The following is a 20,688-nucleotide window of genomic DNA, read 5'->3' on the forward strand; positions in this document are numbered from 1 at the left end:
GAAAAATCCTGTCCATCATCCGGTTAAATGTCGCAGGAGCATTGGTTAAGCCAAAAGGCATCACCAAAAACTCAAATAACCCAAAAGTCGTCCGAAAAGCTGTCTTGTAGACATCTCCTGGTGCTATCCTGATCTGATGATATCCACTCTTCAAGTCAATCCTGCTAAAGCACGAGGATCACTGTAACCTGTCGAGTATATCATCGATCCTAGGAATCGGAAATCTGTTCTTGATGGTGATTTCGTTGAGAGTGCTATAATCGATGCACATTCTCCAAGATCCGTCTTTCTTCAAAACCAACAACACTGGAGAGCAATACGGTGAAGTACTAGGCTGGACAAGACCCTTTTCCAAGGGGTCTTTCACTGAGTTCATAATCTTTTCATTCTGTACTCGGCTCACACGATAAGGTGGCCGATTCGGTGGCGTGCTTCCAGATTTCAGATCAATGGTATGATCTTCAGGCCCTCTCAAAAGCAATCGGCATGAGCGTGGAGAAAAAAATCTTAGCGTTCTTTTCTTCAGGTCAAAACATATTCAACTTTTATCCATCGTTCAGTTCTCCCAAAAGAATGAGTAAGAAAACTGAAGTTCTTCAAGTACAATCTCTAAGCCCTTCATTTATCAAAGTCGCTTTCTCGGCCCGGTAGTCAACCACGGCGTAGTTCTTGTGGTACCAAGGGATCCTGAGTAGAACGTCACTCGCGTGCCCTGAACACCCCTGTCATTGCAAACGAAGTTTGCCAATGCTCGGTGTAATGGCAACATCCCATCCGGGTGCCAGTCGAACTACCTCCGCCTGTGGCGTCAGTCTGTCGGGCGTAGTTCCAAATCGAGCCGCCAATTCCAAGTGAAAAGAAGTTGGCCTTGGCTCCTTCAAAAGAGCTTCCTGATCCTTCGCTTTGCCCCGAAAGCGGCAAAGTTTGTACTTTCATTCATTAGATTCGATGCAGGTCCCACGCCATGTGGTACTAGTTCTGCTTTTCTATCTGCCTTTTCTGCCACATTCCTCAGCTGCTCTCGAACTCTGAGACCTGTCGTCGTCTTTATCATTCTCTTCTTTCTGTGCCTTATCAGGGCACTTTGCGGAAATATGTCCATGTTCCCCGCATCCAAAGCACTTCCCCTCTCTGATGAAGCGAGCTCTCTCCTCAGGAGTAAGCTTGGGTCGTGCATCCTTTTTTTTTCTCTGGATTGCTCTTTTTCATTCTACTTTCATACAGGCCGGTTTCATATGGAACATGGACAAGATATTTGCCCATCGTATATGCTTCTCATATAACTTTGTCTGTGTCAAGAAGTATCGCAAGGTCTGATCGTCCGTTTGGACAACGAAATCTGCATCTAGAAGGTAGTGTTTCCAACTTAAGAGCGCATGAATCACAGCCAGTAACTCTTTCTCATAGACCTGCATGGTCATCTCTGGCCCTTGCAAAATTCTGCTCTCATAGGCTACTACCCTGCCATCTTGCATTAGCACTGCACCAATGCTACTACCGCAGGCGTCACACTGGACCACAAATGACTTCCTAAGATCTGGCAACACAATGACTGGATTTGAAGTCATCTTTTCCTTTAAGAGATTAAAAGCTGAAATCTCTTTTTGTGTCCATCTAAAGGTGACTGCCTTCTTTTGAAGAGCATGTAAAGGTGAAGCAATCTCAGCGAAATTTCGGACAAACCTTCTGTAATAGGAGCATAGTCCCAAGAAACTTCGGACATCATGCACCGTCTTCAAATTTGGCCATGACTTGATCGCTTCAACTTTTGCAGGATCCATTCTGACACCATCTTTTGAGACAATGTGTCCCAGAAAGTGAATCTCTTCCAGAAAAAACTCACTTTTCTTTGCATTGATGAGCAACCTATGACTGCGTAGCTCTTTGAACACAATGGCCAAGTGATGCTTATGCTCCTCTTCATTCTTTGAGTAGACTATCATGTCATCAAAGAATGTACCAACAAACTGCTGGTGTGGACGGAAAATTCTGTCCATCATCCTAGTGAACGTAGCAGGAGCATTTGTGAGACCAAAGGGCATCACTAAAAATTCGTAAAGGCCAAACGTTGTTCTAAAAGCAGTCTTGTGCACATCCTCTGATCTAATGCGGATCTGATGGTACCCACTCTTTAGATCTATCCTGCTAAACATAGCTGCTCCTTCTAATTTGTCCATAATATCATCAATTCTAGGTATAGGGAACCTATTCTTGATGGTATTCTTGTTCAGTGCACGGTAGTCGATGCACATACGCCATGAGCCATCCTTTTTCTGCACCAACAACACTGGAGAACAGAATGGAGATGAACTGGGCTGAATCAGCCCCTTTTCTAACAGCTCCTGTACTTGGCCCATTATCTCTTTCTGCTGAGCCGCACTAACCCTGTACGGAGGCTTATTTGGTGGGCTACTGCCTGGCACCAAATCTCTATCGCATGGTCCTCGGGTCTCTCTGGCGGTAATTGAGATGGTAATGAATCGGAAAAACAGTCACTATACTGTTCTAAAAACATTGACCTTTCTTTATCTAGCACAGATAAATTTGATTCATCACAATCTGACACTTCACGCGCAAAAACCAAGTACGCAGAAAGATGCTTTTTCATTACAGAAGTAATAGCGGAAGCTGATACAGTAGGAATAGACTCCCCTGTAAGCTTTACATCCAGAATGTAAGTCTTTCCCCTGCTATGTACAGTGATCTTTTTGTTGTAGGCATCCATGATTCCCTGTACACGAAACAACCAAGGAATACCTAACAACACATCACATCCGTCCAGTGGCATGATGTAAAATTCTTCAGCATCTACATAGGACTGGATATGTAGACGCAACTTTACAATGATGGGTGTCACAGCCTCTGTATGGCCAGGACATGCCAAACCTGCCTCTGCTGTATACCCCATCTCTTCAGGTCTGATTCCCAACTTTGAAGCCAATTCTGGGGAAATAAAGTTGGCTTTGGCACCTGGATCAAAGAAGATAAGCATTGTTTGATCCCTGACCTTTCCCCATGCTCTGCAAAGCTCACTTGCATCTGAATTTGGCTTGTCGCCCACCATATCTGGCACTAGACCAGCCATGGGCTTCTTTCCTTTCCTGTCCTCCTTGTCTTCAGAATCAGCTAGCCTTTTCTTTGTAGAACAGTTGTAAGCAATGTGGCCAGGCTGCTCACATATAAAGCATTTGTTCTCTGTCCTCAGGACCTTCTTTTGCTCTTCTGACTTGCGAGGAAAACGTCTTTTCCATTTCTTTGCTGGTCCTTTTTCTGATTCAGCCGTAGCTTTGTCTTTCCCTGCGTTGGCTGACTCCTGAGTCCCTTTAGGAGCCTCATTGGGAACGTGCTTCTTGGCTGAATTTTTCTTGCTGATCCTGCCTTGACGCCAGTGTTAAATTCACAATCTTCTCCCTTGAGCAAACCATTGCCAGTGTTTGCTACCTCGATGAGCTGCGTCAAAGTAGTGACTTTTGTCTTCGTACAGTACTTTCTCAATCCTTTAGGTAGGCCACAACAGTATTTTTCAATCTGTTCTGTCAATGGCACAAACCTATAGGAAGTTACTGGAAGTAGAGCTTTCCAAAACTTCCGATTGTAATCATCCAGATTTCTGCAAGTGGCAGCATTTAGCTGGTGCCATTCTGTCATGACATCTGCTTCGAAATCATCAGAAACCATGCTGCTGCAAAAATCTGCTTGAAGTAAATCCATGTGGACGGAGCTTGCCCTTGAAGCAATAAAGTTGTCCACCATTGTCCCGCATTCCCTGTCAAGAAAGTGGCTGCCTTGCGGACCTTTGAAGCCTCTGTAAAGTTTCCCCCTGCATAGGCCTTGTCAAACTGCTGGAGGAATGAGAGAGCCTTCTTCCTGTCATCAAACCCTGTAAAGGTCGTGAAAGTCACACCTTTGCCACCTTCTTTGTACGGAGTTGGCCTCTCCAGCGGCGTTAAATTGTCATATGGAAGTGACTGAAACATGGGAACACTATTAGGGTTCATCTGTGTTCCTTGGCCGCTATTAACTTGACCTGGAAATGCCATATTTGGCTGCTGAATTGTAATTCCAGTCATACCAAAATTTGCCTGTGGCATCCCAAATTGGCCCCGAGTGCTCTGAAACCCTGGTTGCATACCCATGACACTGTACATGGGGTTAGGCATCATCGTTTGAGCACCCTCAAACACTGTTCCTGGCGTGTAAAACTGATTTCCAGGTGCATGACCAGCCATGCTCTGGAACACGGATCCACCTCCAAAATAGCCAGGGTGTACTGAAGGTGGTGGGAAGACCTGTTGCATAGCCTGTAGGTTGCTTCCCTGCCCATTAGAACCAGCTATAGACTGTTGAAAGGTGGCGGGCTGAACTGGTACAGCCTGAAAGACTGGCATCTCAGCCACCTGTTCTTGCACCTTAGGCACAGGTTGTGGAGACTGCATGTTCTCCGTCAAGTGTACAGGTGTTTCCATTGATTGTGCGGTATGAATCACCTGTACTCGAGCCTTAACAGGCTTTTGAATATGATCCAGTGACCCAACTTGCCGAGACGGAACAGGAGGTTGTAGAAAGGCTAAAAACCTCGGGTTCTACATTACTTGTGTGAACATAGCCACAGCAGTAGCCAACTGGGTCCTGAATATATCGTCATCTGTCTGTGGTGGTCTTGAGGACTCAACCACTTCATGTGTCTGTTGACCCTGTGAAGAGGAAACCTCTTCAGTCACATCATCTGGTCTGTCAACCATAATTGCAATTCCCTGTGTCTGGTCTATGATCCCCTGTGTCTTCAAGCCCAAAACTGACCAAGGCTCACTTCTATGGGAAAAAGTGATTTAATCCCGTCGATGGAACCATGTAACCGGCCTGTTCAATCCAAAAAGGGCGGTAGACTTTACTTCAAACCTTGATTTAGCTTTCACCCATTATTAGTCGTCTATTTTACCTGTACTTTCAAGACACAACAAAGGGGAGAGGGATACAGGCTGCTAGATTGCACCTGTATGAGTAGACGGACACCAGATTGGCCCCTAACTTAGGCGCCCCTTTCGGTATTTCTTTATTGTTCAAAAGAGGGAATAAACGTTGTGAATCCCTACAAGCTGCCCCGCACAAACTCGGCTGAATTTCCACTGTTCCAGCCCGATTTCGGCAACATAACTGTACTAGAACCCTTCACGGTCAGTATTCCCACACATTAAATGACTTTCCCGACGCATACGGGCACTTTGCAAAACCTGGCGAGAATCTGCAGCACGCTGAATTCTCTGTTTTCAGCCCTGAAAATGCGCCAGATCACCTGTACAGCGGTCCCCTTGCGTCCCCGAACCTCATGGGGGTATTAGGGTTCATTTAGGGCCAAAACCCTAAACCTGCAAAAATACACAGCAGGCTGTAATTTGCTGTTTCGGGCTCCGTTTCGCGTGCAGGTCGCATCCGTAGCAAGTCCTCGAGCTCCCGCACCTGTAGGGCTACTTGCCCTTTGAATCGGACGAGATTTCTGACGTGAAACCTCTCCGAATTCACCTGTACCTGCGGGGGAATTAACCGCTAGCTAATCCAGTACCTGTGCAAGAGGCTCTTGCCTCGGCAATCGCGCATGAACCCACACAACTGTACATTGGTCAAATGAAGAGCCCACTAGAGGGGCATAACATACTGCCAAAGGGGAGAGAGAGGGCAGTGCGTAGCGTGCAGGGCATCACTCCTGGCACCGCACTATGCATAAGAGGGAAAGCAAGCACTCCATAGCTCTTAACCTGTGACAAATCTGAAAATGAGGCTCTCCCCCTCCTAAATTCAGCGCCACTTCTTGATGCATGAGGCAAGTGCACCAGAATGTGCCACTTGGCACATTTACAAGCATTTTCCCGTTTCGGGGTTGCCGCCTAAAAATATCCCAACCGGTTGCCTAGTTGACTTCACGGCAGAGTAAGAAAATGTTCCCTTTGTCATTCCGGAGGTAATGACGCCAACACATTTTCAGGTCCCAAAATAGCAGTTCCCTAAATTTTAGGAGATACTACCATTGTATCTTTCTAGGTCATCCGACCCTCTTTGTACACGGCGGCCACATCCAGAACTGAAATGTAGCCTCTGTAGCAAAGGATTCCACTTTGGCTAGTCAATGACCCCACTTGGCTAACCATAGTCCTTGTCCAACCTTAGTGCTCTCTTGCCCTCAGGCCTGGACTCCCTCTGGACAGTTCCACACTAGCTATGCAATGCAGGGCAGTTAGATTTCCCGAGGGGTGTTTCCAAAAAGTGAAAGTAAATAGATAATAAGAAAGAAATCAACAAAAAGGATAGATAGTAGTCACACGCTGGTGACAAGTTATGCTCACGAAACCATCAAATGCCCAAAAGCATATCACATCCTAAAGAGAAGATAAGACAAATTTTCTATTGAAGGACACTTGTTGAACAATGAACAACACATCAAGGCACTCTTGCGTGATGAGAGAGTCCGTACCGGGAGCGAAGCCCGACAGCTCGAAAGGAGATGTCTTGCTAACCTCCAAGCGGGCTCTTTCGACAAGGGTCACTAATCACATCATGCATATTGCCTGGGTCAAACAATATGACAAAACGCTGACCCTTCACATGACCATAACACTTAATGAGAGACTCGTCAACGGGAGGATCATGAGAAACTTGGGTCACACTCGTGTTCTCATTTATTGATTGACAGAGGATGTGGGTTCTGTGGGTTCTTTAGATTCATTAGAGTCAAGCTTAGGACATGTTCTTTTTATATGACCCTTGATGTGACAATGATAACATCGACCTTCCTTAGAATAAATGCTTTGTTCTTCCGACGTGATGTATCCTCCTAAAATTCCTTGTTCTCCCTTTTCATATGGGTGAGCTTAGGTTTAGCAATTGTGTTAACTTTACCCTTAGATTCATTTTGTGAGTTCTTTTCTAAGAGACTAGAGGAAGATTGGTTAGAAGAGTTACCATTCTTACCGTTCTGAGGGTTATGAGAAGTCTGAGTGATACTTTGAGAAGTCTTGTTTTCCTTCAGCTTTCCCTTATTGTGCTTCATCTCCTGTGCGAGAGCAATCACTACCGCCTTGTTGAGATCTACGGGTCCGAGGACTTCAAACCTGATATAGTCGTCCAACCCGAAAATCAAAGCCTCTTTGCGCTCATCATCCGATTTGCGTACTTGGGTGCCGAGCTACAAAACAGGGTTAGAAAAAGACATAACTGGAGAACCATTTTGCTTGAAACTGCGCCAATCATCTTTCAACCGTGCTAGGTACTGTGGTGGCATAAACCGCGCCTTGAGCTTGTCTTGGAAGTCGGCCCAATTGAAGGAAAGGCACGCGTCTCCGTCAGCTTCCTCTAGGTGTGCAGCCAACTGTGCCTCCTGCCATGCGTGGTACCAATTAATGGCATCACCGGCAAGGTACATGGCTGCCATTAAAGCCTTGCTATTTTCAATCTTCTTAGTTGTCGCAAAATGAGCATTAAATTGATGCAACCAAGAATGAATAACACTAGCATCCATCTTACCATCATACTTACTGAACATGATCTTCTCGGTGACGGGGTTGTTGGAGTCCGAATCTCGGCTTGTGCCACTTGACGAACCACCGACATCTTTGGCAGGCTCAGGTTTCGAGGTGAGTACCTGTAGGACCAACGCTTGCATGCGTTGGTCTCTCTACGCTTCACGCTCTAACTCCAAGGCCGCTCGTCTTTCTTCGCGCTCGCGATCCAATTCTGCCTTTCTTTCTTCGGTCGCCAAGCACGCTTGATCGCGCTCACGCTCTAAGGCTGCCGTTCTTTCTTCGTGTTCACGATCCAATTCTGCCTTTCTTTCTTCGTGCTCGCGCTCCAAGGCGGCGCGTTGCGCTTCTTCTCGTATCATCATGTCCATCATCGTCTTGACCAAAGCCTCCATAGGATTTGGTGCAATCCTTGGCTAGATGGGGAAGGAGGAGAGTTGGAAAAACCTCATGGTGGGGAAAATTCTTCTTCGCCACCTCCATGCTCATCACCTCTATGCGAAGTATCCATTCCGCTTCGGGTGATGACCGTACACTAAAGTCTTGAGTTCTTGAGTTCACGAGGAACGTGGATTCTTGTGGTTCTTGGGTTCTTGAGGGTCTTGAGGTTCTTGGGTTTCTTGGCGGTCTTGAGGGTCTTGGGTTCTTGAGTCCTTGAGTTCTTGAGGTCCTTGAGGTTCTTCTGTAGCTTGCAATCTGTGTTAGAGAAGGATCTTCTCTTACCCGAGCTCTTCTCTTTCCCGCGGCACACCCCTTGACGGCCTTGCGCTTACACAAAGGTTTCTTTTTTCCCACCTCACGTCGATTGGCCGGCCGCTAAGTGCACAGTCCGCTCTCAATAAGTGAAAAGAGAAACAAGGGGAGGTTGTACAAGCCCTTCTTTCTTGGGTTTCCTGTCACTCTTCAAAAACACGATTAGGAATCGACACGCCCAAGTGGACTTGGGTTCCGTGCGACTGCAACAAGCAAAAAATTTCTTGTGGTTCCTTGAGTGATACAGTACACTGCCAAAGCTCTGATACCAATGTAAGGTGCAGCGGAAGTGGATGTTGAACTTTGCTCAAGAGCAGTGCTCCGAATTGTGCTCAAAGGTTCCTTTTACTTACGGAAGGGAGAGCCTTCCGTTCCTTTAGTGAGAGAGTGCAAATGATCACAAACAAGTGGATAAACATTGTGAATTAAGGTGCTGAGACTGAGAGATAGAGAGAGAAGAATACGACACCAGAATGTTGTCAAACCCTCCTCCAAGGGTTCCACTCTCTATGGCGAGAGCGGTCTACTATTGATTGCACAAATCTCTACAACGGTCTGAATGCTATGGTCTTGCCGACGATGTCGACGACAATGATGATGACGACGAGACGGCTGAAAACTGAAAACGCTGAGGGCTGAAATCTGCAAATCTTGTATCTGCTGAATTCTGACTCTATGTCGGTGATGAGGTGATGACGACGATGCGACTACAAGGCACTAAAAATGCAGATGCTGAAATCTGCGAATAGCGGGCTGAATCTGCAAATGCTGACCGATCTGACCATGCGGCGAGGATCTGGTGCGGGAAGGTGAGATCTGCGAGGTTTGGGGGCTGCCGTGCAGAGTCTGACTGCTGAAAACTGAAAACGCTAATGCAAATGGAGGATCTGTCGCCAAGAAACTGCAAACGCTAGTGATGATCTACTGTTCCAAAAGCGCTAGGCTGTTGTGATATCTGATGCAAAAACTCCATGCTGAACAGCTGGAAACTGCTAATGCCAGGCTGATCTCCAATCTGCAAAACCCTGGGCCTGATTTGCTACGGAAAACGCTAGGCTTCTTGATGGCTGAAAACGCTAGGGATTTTGTCGGGGTCTTGCTGAGAAGGTGCACTGCTGCCAGAACTGGGTTCCCTGCGGCCTCTTCTGTCAGAAAGTGCTAGCACTAGCTTTCTTATATATTTCCTTAGCCAAATTGCCCTACCCAGGTTCCCAACAAAGTCACTTAATAATAATAAGTGAAAAATGCCTAAAGTAGGGAAAATGGGTCCCATGCATTGTAAAATGCTCCTGATGGGTATTGACTGTAATCTAATGATCATGATGTGTGCAACCAGAGGAAATGCAACTATTCTAAGTGTCTGGACATGCACGGTCTGCAAACAAACTCACAAAAGTGCCAAAACACTTCCTAAGCTAACTGAATTGAACCCTAGGCATGAAGTAGCGTGTCCACGTACACATAGGGTTAGATGTGCACGTGACACACACACACACACACACACACACACAAGAAGAAGAAGAGAATTTTTAACGTCGTGGGAAACTATCCCAAGAGACCTCAAAGATCTATCCCAAGAGAGAGCATATCAACACAGTACTGGGACCTGAAGATGGGTTGGTCCCCCCCCCCCCCCCGCGGCTACAGTGCTCTGTGTAAAGTTAACAGGTAATTGAAATAGTACCGCCCTCTACTGTGTACAGGCCTGTTATACTCTCTCTCTCATAAAGTTTAGTGATTTTGCAGTTTCTGTTCGTAGATTGGTATTGATTTCTCGCTTGGAGTGTCCAAGCGTGTAACGGGGGGAAGAGGGAGGGGGGACAAAAGAAAAGAGAATGCGTCCAACGACTAGAATGTCGGTGCGCACACGAGACAGACACCCTGTAGACCCAAAGACTAGCGCCCCTTTCGATATTTCTTTATTCAATTGACAGTAGACGATCCTAACACTTAAATCATACTCTCACAAAGCTGTCCAAACCTGGCGAAGACTGAAATTGCAGGTTTTTGACCCAATTTTGGCAACATAACGACGCCAAATCCCCTGTAGGTCAAAAGTACCTGTCTACGACAAATTCCCTTGCAATTTAGAAGCTTTCTGGTGAGCTGTAACAGAATTTCAATGTGTTGCAGTTCCTTGTTTTGCCACTGCCAGGTGCCCAAAGCCCTGTCCAAGCATGCCAAGGCCTTCTCGAGGCTCCCTTGGCATTCTCTTGCAGTTTAGGTGCGAAACCCTAAACCTGCAGAAAAACACAGCAGGTTGTAATTCTCTGTTTTGGATCGTTTTGGGCGGAGCGAACATGTCTACACGTGTCCCAAGGGATCCCGCACACAATGGGACAATCCCCCTATGATTTGGACGAGTTTTCACACGAGAAAACTCTCCAAATTTGCAATCTTTCGCGATAGAATTGTGCGTACCTGTGAAGGATTAGCAGCTAATCCGGTTCCTGTTCAGAAGGCTCTTGCCTTGGCAAACGCGCATAAAAACCCCAGAACTGTACATGATCATCTAAGAAGCCCAACTAGTGGGGCATTACTGTATGTGCAAAGGGGAGAGAGAGATGCGTGAGAGAAAATCATTGCGCTACATAGAGCAAGGGAGGAGACAAGCTTTCCATTAAAGCTGCGAACCTGCACCCACTACTCTCACACACATTCAAGTCACAATGCTTCAAAAATCAACCTCCGCTTCAATCTTAAGCGCCCCCTCTTGGATGAGGCTTCTGGAATGTGTGCATTGGCCTGCATGCAGCTCCCCTACTGCCATGTGTCCATTTGACTCCCTTTGGTTTAATTTCCTAGTACCCACCAACTTATAAAGTTGTAAGTGACTTGCCGAGTGGCCCAAATTCCATCTGGTGCACACAAGCTTCCATACTCATCAGAATTCAATGCTAACTGGCCCCACCAATCCCAAACTGATCGACCTAGACTCCCGATGTGAGAAACCTGTTCGGCCACAGCCGTTTCACACTGGCATGCAATGTCCACTAGCACCTTTTCAAGGGTCCCAAGGAAAACAAGTAAACATAAAAGAAATAAAAATATGTAGTACATATTTAGAGAAGGCAACAGGAAAGATACACCTCCTGGTGACACACACACACACACACACAGAGAGGATACGGCACGGCGGAGTTTTGCGCCTAGATGCATTGGCCCCAAAGACTGGCACCCCTTCCAATATTTCTTTATTATTGCTTGCAGCAATAGTACAATTCTCGAGGGTCCTCTGCTCTCAGACTCTGCGTTCAAATGCTCTACAAAGTGAGGCCCTCAAATCCTTTTAAATAGTAGAAGGGTTGCCTAAAAGCAGAGCCCTTAATTCTAAACGCACAGTACCCAAAAGCATCTACTACCAAAAAGCTCCATGCAAATCTCCAAAAGTTGCCAGTATGAAACACGAAAAACCGTACAACCTGCCATGTCACCAAATCAACACAAATCACGAAATTTCCGTACAACTGTGCCACATGGCATGTCAACGCGATTTGCAAAAATCAGCCTCAGACTTCAAGCTTTTAAGTTTTATGGGTTTAGGTCCCACGACCAATGCTCTTTATATTTATAAGTTATTTTGGATTAGGATTTTTAATCCTAACCCTAGGATGCCACGCCATCACTTTGTAACATTCCACCCTCTTGAAAGAATTCTAATCGCCCTCGATTACACATGCAAAACAGCCATAGGACAGAAACTTTCTTCAATAGACATTGATTTTATGTACTCATGCACCAGACTCTCTGTAGCAAGCATTTTGAAATTGCCCCATTCTGCCAAGATCCGGACTTCAAACATAGAAGTCATACAATTGCATGCACATTGCAAATACTGTCTTGAAAGCTTGCCAGGTCCTTGGAGCATGCGGTTGTGTCGCGATTGAACTCGACCACTGCATAGCATTATCTTTAAGAAATCCTGCTGCTCGAGAAATCTTGGATTCTTCAATATAGTTCCCCAAAGCATAGATATTGTCGAATTGTTGTAGGAACTGCAATGCTTTCTTCCGATCTTTCACCCCAAAAAAAGTGAAAAATTTGACTGTCATGCCGCCATCCTTGAAATCTTTGGGTCGGTTAGGCGCGTATCCCGGGTACGGATAATAAGGGTATCCATATGCGCTCCAACCATTGTAGCCTGGTGCCAGTGGTGGTGGGGGAGGTGGGGGCAACGGCGGTGGCAAAGGCGGTTGCATGGGATCAAGATCAGACGGCTGCACCATATTCCTGAAGACTCCCTGTCACGTGCACATCTAACCCTATGTGCATGTGGACAAGCTACTTCATGACTACGGTTCAGTTAGCTTAGGAAGTGTTTTGGCACCTTTGTGAGTGTTCGCAGACCGTGGAAGTGTTTTGGCACCTTTGTGAGTCTGTTCGCAGACCGTGCATGTCCAGACACTTAAGAGTAGTTGCATTTCCTCTGGTTGCACACAGCATGATCATCAGATTACAGTCAGTACCCATCATGAGCATTTTATAGTGCATAGAACCCATTTTCCCTATTTTAGCCATTTTTCACTTATTATTATTAAGTGACTGTTGGGAAACTGGGTAGGGCATTTTTGACAAGCTAATATATAAGGAAACCTAGCACTAGCACTTTCTGGCAGAAGAGGCAACAGATAGCATCTGGCAGTGCACCTTCTCAACAAGACCGGCAAGGAAACCTAGCGTTTTCAGCCACAAGGACCAGCCAGCGTTTTTCAGTTGCAGATCAGCCTTGGCGTTCATCTACAGCAGATCAGCCCAGGCGTTTTCCACAGCATCAGATCACCTAGCGTTTGCAGACTCCCAGATCAGCCTGGCGTTTTTGCAAACAACAGATCGGCCTAGCGTTTTTGCAACATGCACATCATCCTAGCGTTTTGCAGATTCCCGGCAACAAGCACATCCATTGCATCAGCGTTTTCAGTTTTCAGCCGTTAGACTCCGTACCGCAGTCCCCCAAACCTCGCAGATCTCACCTTCCCGCAGCAAATCCTCGCCGCACGGTCAGATCAGCTTGCGTTTGCAGATTCAGCCCCCTATTCGCAGATTTCAGCGTCTGCGTTTTCAACTCATCGTCGTCGCATCGTCGTCATCACCGTCATCGCCGACATAGAGTCAGAATTCAGCAGATACAAGATTTGCAGATTTCAGCCCCCCTTAGCGTTTTCAGATTTCAGCCCGTCTCACTGCCGTCCTCATCATCGCAAGTCCATTGCATTTAGACCATTGTACGAGATTTGTGCAATCAATAGCATAGACCTCTCTCACCATAGAGAGTGGGGACCTTGGAGGAGGGTTTTGACAACATTCTGGTGTCGTATTCTTCTCTCTCTATTCCTCAGACTCAGCGTCACGTGCACATCTAACCCTATGTGCATGTGGACAAGCTACTTCATGACAAGGGTTCAGTTCAGCTTAGGAAGTGTTCTGGCACCTTTGTGAGTCTGTTCGCAGACCGTGCATGTCCAAGCACTTAGAGTAGTTGCATTTCCTCTAGTTACACACAACATGATCATCAACATTACCATCAGATTCCATCAGGAGCATTTTACAGTGAATGAAACCTAATTTCCCTATTTTAGCCATTTTTCACTTATTATTAATAACTGACTTTGTTGAGAAACTGGGTAGGGCAATTTGGCCAAGCAAATATATAAGAAACCTAGCGCTAGCACTTTCTGGCAGAAGAGGCAGCAAATACCATCTGAAATGAGCAAGACCGGCAAGAGAACATAGCGTTTTCCACCAAAGACCAGTCAGCGTTTTCAGCACTTGCAGATCAGCCTAGCGTTTTGCAGATTCACAACAGATTGTCTAGCGTTTTTGCAGCAATAGCCCTAGCGTTTTTGCAGATTGCAGATCACCTAGCGTTTTCCAAATTCCCCGCGGCAGAACATCCATGTGCATCAGCGTTTTGCATTTTCAACAGTTAGCATCTGTACCGCAGGCCCCAGACCTCACAGATCTCACCTCCAGCAGCAAATCCTCGCCGCACGGTCAGATCAGCCAGCATTTGCAGATTCAGCACGCTATTCGCACATTTCAGCATCTGCGTTTTCAACGCATCGTCGTCGCGTCGTCATGATCGCCGTCATCACTGGCATAGAGTCAGAATTCAGCAAATACAAGATTTGCAGATTTCAGCACCTAGCGTTTTCAGTTTTCAGCTCGTCTCGTCGTCGCCATCATCGTCAACAAGACCATTGCATTTAGACCATTGTAGAGATTTGTGCAATCAATAGCAAAGACTTCTCTCGCCGTCGAGAGAGGGGCCCTTAAAGGAGGGTTTGACAACATTCTGGTGTTGTATTCTTCTCTATCTATCTCTCAGTCTCAGCACCTTCATTCACAGTGTTTACCACTTTGTTTGTGATCATTTGCATTCTCTCACTAAAGGAACGGAAGGCTCTCCCTTCTATAAGTAAAAGGAACCCTTGAGCACAGTTTGGAGCACTCATCTTGAGCAAAGTTCAACATTCACTTCCGCTGCACCTTACAGTGGTATCAGAGCTTTGGCAGTGTTCTGTGTCACTCAAGGAAAGAACCACAAGAATTTGTTTTTGCTTGTTGTGGTCGCATGTAACCCAAGTCCACTTGGGCGTGTCGATTCCTATTCGTGTTTTTGAAGAGTGACATGAAACCCAAGAAAGAAGGGCTTGTCCAGACTCCCCTTGTTCCTCTTTTCACTCATTGAGAGCAGACCGTGCACTTAGCGGCCGGCCAATCGACGTGAGGTGGGAAAAAGCAACCTTGGTGTGAGCGCAAGGCCGCCAAGGGGTGCGCCCGCAGGAAAGAGAAGAGCTCGGGTAAGAGAAGATCCTTCTCTAACATAGATTGCAAGCTAAAGAAGAACCTCAAAAACCTCAAGAACTCAAGCACCCAAGAACCACAAGAACCCAAGTTCCTCGTGAACTTAAGAACCCAAGACTTCAGTGTATGGTCATCACTCGAAGCGGAATGGATACTTTGCATGGAGGTGATGAGCATGGAAGTGGAGAAGAAGAATTTTCCCCACCAAGAGGTTTTTCCGACCCTCCCCCTTCCCCATCTACGCCAAGGATTGCACCAAATCCTATGGAGGCTTTGGTCAAGACGATGATGGACATGTTAATACGACAAGAAGCGCAACGCGCCGCCTTGGAGTGCAAGCGCGAAGAAAGAAGGATTCCAGGAACGGAATCAAGAACTGCCTGCAAAGTTTCACGCTCCGTGTGCAAACGGAAGTCAGAGTTCATTCATCTCTTTGAATTTCCCGCACGGGAAGGAATCGACCATAAAATCTAAGATGAAAAACTGAGGGGTCTCTCCGGTTCTTGTGCTTGTACAAAGATTCTCTTTAAGGAGGGGGGAGCAACCCATCTTCTGGTCCCCAATACTTTGTCGATCTTCTCCCTCATCTATCTATTTTGGTTGAAAGTCTATTTATTTTCAACTTGTTGATTATCCATTTGCAACACCCCCAAAACTGCCCTCCAGCATCCCCGAATTTGCCCCCAAACTGCCCCAAATATGTCCCCCAAACAGCCTCATTTGCCCGTTCCGCCGCTACGGACTCCGTCCCGTCCCTTCCCGACCACCGTTCCAGCTACACCTTGTTCCGGAAGAGCCTTCCATCCCCGACTCCGTTCCGGAAGCTGAACCTGTCCGGAACGCTATTTCAGAACTTTAAGGCTGTGTTCCACTCGTTCCCTGGTACACTACCGACAGGGCTGAGAGACGGCACCATGATTTCATTCAGCTGTGTTTGTCGAGAACTTTCTTTACAATGGACCATGGTATCCACTCGCACTACAAGCTACCTAAGGGGCTCTTCTCCCATCCCATTTCCTAACGTACTCATTGAACTTGTGTTATTGATCACCAAAGAGTCGCCCTTTTCTTTTGTACAATGTATCCTCTTCACAGGGAAGGTGTAGCCCATTCGGCATATTGAAAACTAAAAAAAGGATCTTTTTGTGCAAAAATAGAAAGCATAAATCTACAAACAACACGTGAAACATGCATAAATCCCAACACACATACTTCCAACAAACTTGATAACATGGCCACATACTAGACTGACACAAAAATATCTAGTTTTGAAAAATGTTGGTGAGAGCTTATCCATTTACCGTCAAAAACGCCAAACAGACCAATGGTAAAATCCTCTACTTGCGCAAATCTCGCCTCATAACAATCTTCCATGGTCGATCTCTTACCCCGCGAGCATGCATAGCCATAGCTACATTTCCCATCAGCACTAGGGGGCAAAAAAAAAGACCACAGTTTTAGGTCAAGTACACAGAAGCATTGCTAAAAGGCCACAAGGGGAATGGGGGGCACGGGGGGGGAGAGAGAGAGAATTTCAATGGGAATGCAGAGTCAAATTTTTCCTAGATGAAAGATTCAAAGAAATCAAATACCACATACAAAAACTAAATTATAGCCTGTAGAATACTACACAAGTAAAATGAGTTTCAAGAAAGTAATAAGTTCAAGGGCTCACTGATTTTTTGATTTATTCCCTACTTTTCTTTTCTCGTCATCTCCCTTCTGTTTGTGTATGACAACTATTTTTCTTTTGAAGCTTCTATAGCTATCCTCAGCTTGATGTAGTCTAAAGCACTACCTCATGCAAGTAAAAACAATGTGCATCAAGGCCCAGAAAAAAAAAATTAAAGAAGAAAGAAAAAAAATCAATTGCAACAAAGAGCTATCATCATAAAAGCAACGTTTCACCAAGAAATGCAAGCCAGTTTTCCTTAGAAAAAGAATGGGTTCAGATTAAGCCATTATGCAAGTGCAATAAAGCTTGGCTCTTGTCTAGATTGTTGTTATCAGCTTGAAATTATGTTCTTTACAAATTGTATTGATCAGACAAATAGTGTAACCATTACAATCTTGGGCTCTGATGCCACATGAAATGGTTCATTTCTTAATCTTGAGCATGCTCACTTTAAGACACTATGAGAGACACAAAGTTAGCACAAATTTTTCAGCTTTACTTCCTTTACCCATGTTAATGGTGTCACTATCTCAACGTTGTCAAAACCTAACATCTCTTCTCAATGTTGCCCCCTACCATCTAATCTCAACCATTGCTGAATAATAATTTGTAGCATTGCCAGAATATGCAAACTATGAGACTCTGTGAAGTGTTAAGAAGTTCAAATGCTGGACTCTCATGAAGCATATTTTCAATCTCCTTAAGAAAACATCTCCAAAATATGTAAGCTGTATAGATTTTAAGCATAAAAAATCCTACTCAAACACACAAAATACCAATTTCCAAGGAATCCTACTTTTGCTTTCCTCTTGCTAATGGTCAACCTTGACGAATGCACAGAATGTTTTACATTCAAATCCAAAATTGTCCAGAAGAAGAACAACAATACCTTTGACCTCCACCACTTACACCATCCGGTGTTTCGCTTCCAGAAAGGGCACTGCTCAAGCAGCTCATTTGCACAAGTAAAGTCCGTTTCTTGAACTGAGAGCCAAATTACAAGAGATTCTCTTATCAAATGCGGTGTGAAGCGTTTTGAGCTTCAAAAGTTTGTGTGTGCACTTGCAATCCATGCTCATAAGGAAAACATCTCAGAAACCCATTGAAGCTTATGATCGTTGAGGATACGGCTAGTAATTTGAATCCAATTTTATGCATGGCGCTCTCTCAACACTCTCTCTATCTCTCTCAAACAATCAAACAAACGAACCAACCTGTAATGGGGATCCTCCAGCATTCAAGCCCCGATCTTGAATTCTTTCAAAAAGGATGCGCCATAGCTGGACTGCGTCTATGGACGACTTTAAGTGTTCACACGCAGTAGTCCGATAGATTTTGGGCGCCCAGTAATCGATTTCAAATAAACGAGTAATGGGCGCCCAAATTAAAGTTAAATACCACAATTTATGACCTTGAAATTTAAGGGCAAATGAAAATTAACTAGAGGGTGAAAATGTGAGATGCACGAGCAGTCACAAGTTGAAGCAAGACAGAGGAAGGAAGATAGTATCATGCATTCTAATCATACAATATGAATTCTATTTTGCAAGAAGTTTTGTCTAGTGTCCTTCATTAGTTACATTGAAATTGAGTTAGTACAGAAGAATAAGCATAACGTTTTGTCTAATCACACCTCGCTTCAAGTTCCTAGTGCATGTTTTTGTATTTGGATACAATCCTTTGTCCCCATTTTCTCTCATCAAATACAGATCCTTACATTAATGCAATCTTGCATCATAGACAAGTTCAAGACCTATCTTGCACTAAATGAATTGCTAGACCATATCTTGAGCATAAAATTTGTTTCATTTTAAAAAAGACACCACAATATGCATACATGTTGATTGAAACGTCACCCAACAAGACTTTTTGTTCTTCAACAATCTCCCAATAACAAGCTCATCAAGAATTTGTTTGCTTATGATGGATAGTGTCAAATAATTTCCAAATGCAAAATAATTTCCATGTACGACAGGGTTTTTTTAAGAGTCCCTAGCTAGAGTGCTTAATTAGCTATAGTTATGTTGAACTGATGTCAAGCCAAATAAATTAGTAAACAACATGTCTAAATTTGCTTCCAAATAGTAATATCTATTTGACTCAATCTTCTATATTGTGTGCATTCTTATCAATTTTTTTAAATTTGCTTTAGTAAACACGGATATACATCCCAAAATAAGAAGCTTGACACAATATCACTTGTTGTGTGCATTCTTGTCATTTGTATAAGAATGTTACTAATTTTTTCTAATTTGAAGATTCAATAAGATTATGTATCCCTGAAGAAGAAACTGGAGAGAGAGAGAGAGAGAGAGAGAGAGAGAGATTATTACCTTTCATCAAAACATAGTTAAGTTGTTTTTTAGTCGGTATCGTTTCTAGTATGTTATGATCCAATTTTGATCCATGTACCTCGCAAAAGTACCATAAGAAGGTCTAGAATTTATATAAATTGATGATTCAAATCATTTGTATTATGTTCTCTTTAAGATGTTCCCCTTTTATGTTTGGAAAAAAAGAAAACATGCATGTCTCCTTGCATGGGGGAGTTTGTACAGTCCTCCCCAATTTTTATAATACATGGGGACGTGACATCCCCATGGCACTGTGCAATTCTTAGTGCATTTGTTTGCTACGTTCTCAGTGTCAAAAATCAGCAGATGGTAGTGCTGACTCACCTCATGATTGAATGTTTCTCACCAATGCACACAAGTTGTGTAAAACCTTTTGTATGGCGTCATGATAGTGGAGGCAGAGTGGCCTATGCCAAAGACACCTGAAATACTCTCATAGCGTGCATACACACTCACTAATGTGCTCCCTAAGTGCAAATGTTTTTGAAGCAACCCACTATTGTGAAGCTCTATGTTTATCCTCCTGACTTGATACAAATCCTTCTTTTGAACACAAGCTTTTAGTCAAATCAGATTAGAAAAGAAAAAAATGTTGCTTTTGATTCTTTACCATGCTTGTACTATCTTGTGCCGCAAACATTGCTTGTTCATGGATTTATAGTGGATTTGTCGTCAACACTATATGGGACAAAAATTGGTAACACTTAGAGGATCTTCATAAACCTACTGACTATTTGTGGAGTTGTCCTTGGACGTGACCTATTGGTAGACTTTCCATCAATGGTGCTTTTCCGGACTTGTGACTGGATTTGTAAACACAATTCCGGTGATGCTTACAAGACATTCAGCATACCCATCCTATAAGCAACCCCGATGACACTCTACTGAGTTGGTCTTGAATGTGACTTGCAAGCAAACCTACCATCTACGCTTCTCATGCTTGCTTTATTCACTACAAGTGTACTAGGTTGCTCAATTTTGTTTGTTGCACATGCTACTATTTTTGCCTACTTTTTGAAATTGGGGAGGTTTCCTCGTATTACATCCAAACAAAATAGTTCAAAGCTTCATCAACTAGCTCTTGTTGAGCATATCCTCTTGTACAAGCACTCTAGGAGACTTCACATCTCGTTAAAACAACAGAAAGATTTCATGCCACAACAATGTTTGCCATACCCTGCAATCAAGGCATTTCGAGTGTGACATTCTGGACAGGAAGCCCGTCAAGTCTTCTCATGCTTTCATGAGGATACCACATTGTGTATCCTACTAACTTGTCAAAAAAGCACTCCAAAAGACTTTCTGCTGACGAGAAACGCTCACTTTGCATCTGGTCAAAACAGCCCAAAGCGTCCTTGCCACAGCCCCATGTTGGGCATATTTTGCAATCAATGTGCTCAAAGACGTGCCACTTCAATCATCAAGAACTTCTCGTGCTTTTTTAAGGGCACCACATTTGGAATACACGTTGGTAAAATCATTGCCAAGCACAACAAGCTCCTCCAACACCATGCTTAGCAATCTCATCGTGGGTTCTCACCCATGTGAAGGTCTTGTGTGAGACCATAGGCTTTCAAGGAGCCAACCAAAA

General features: G+C 44.6%; 1 protein-coding gene across 1 annotated transcript in view; it reads right to left on the bottom strand.

Moving 5' to 3' along the window:
• LOC147440287 (putative protein phosphatase 2C 59) overlaps positions 1-18,108 on the bottom strand; it is a 53,809-nt gene extending 35,701 nt beyond the window's left edge. Inside the window, exons 1-3 of the mRNA XM_086530072.1 lie at positions 17,958-18,108; positions 17,633-17,727; positions 16,370-16,497 (exon numbers count right to left, since the gene is read on the bottom strand). Of these exons, the coding sequence (XP_086386198.1) occupies positions 16,370-16,497; positions 17,633-17,700 (196 nt within the window). The 5' untranslated portion in view covers positions 17,701-17,727; positions 17,958-18,108. The remainder of the gene's footprint in view (positions 1-16,369; positions 16,498-17,632; positions 17,728-17,957) is intronic.
• Between the last annotated feature and the right edge of the window lie 2,580 nt (positions 18,109-20,688).

The sequence above is a fragment of the Adiantum capillus-veneris genome, chromosome 15, assembly GCF_014529385.1.
Source record: "Adiantum capillus-veneris isolate H3 chromosome 15, ASM1452938v2, whole genome shotgun sequence".
In the NCBI taxonomy this organism is placed as follows: Eukaryota; Viridiplantae; Streptophyta; class Polypodiopsida; order Polypodiales; family Pteridaceae; genus Adiantum; species Adiantum capillus-veneris.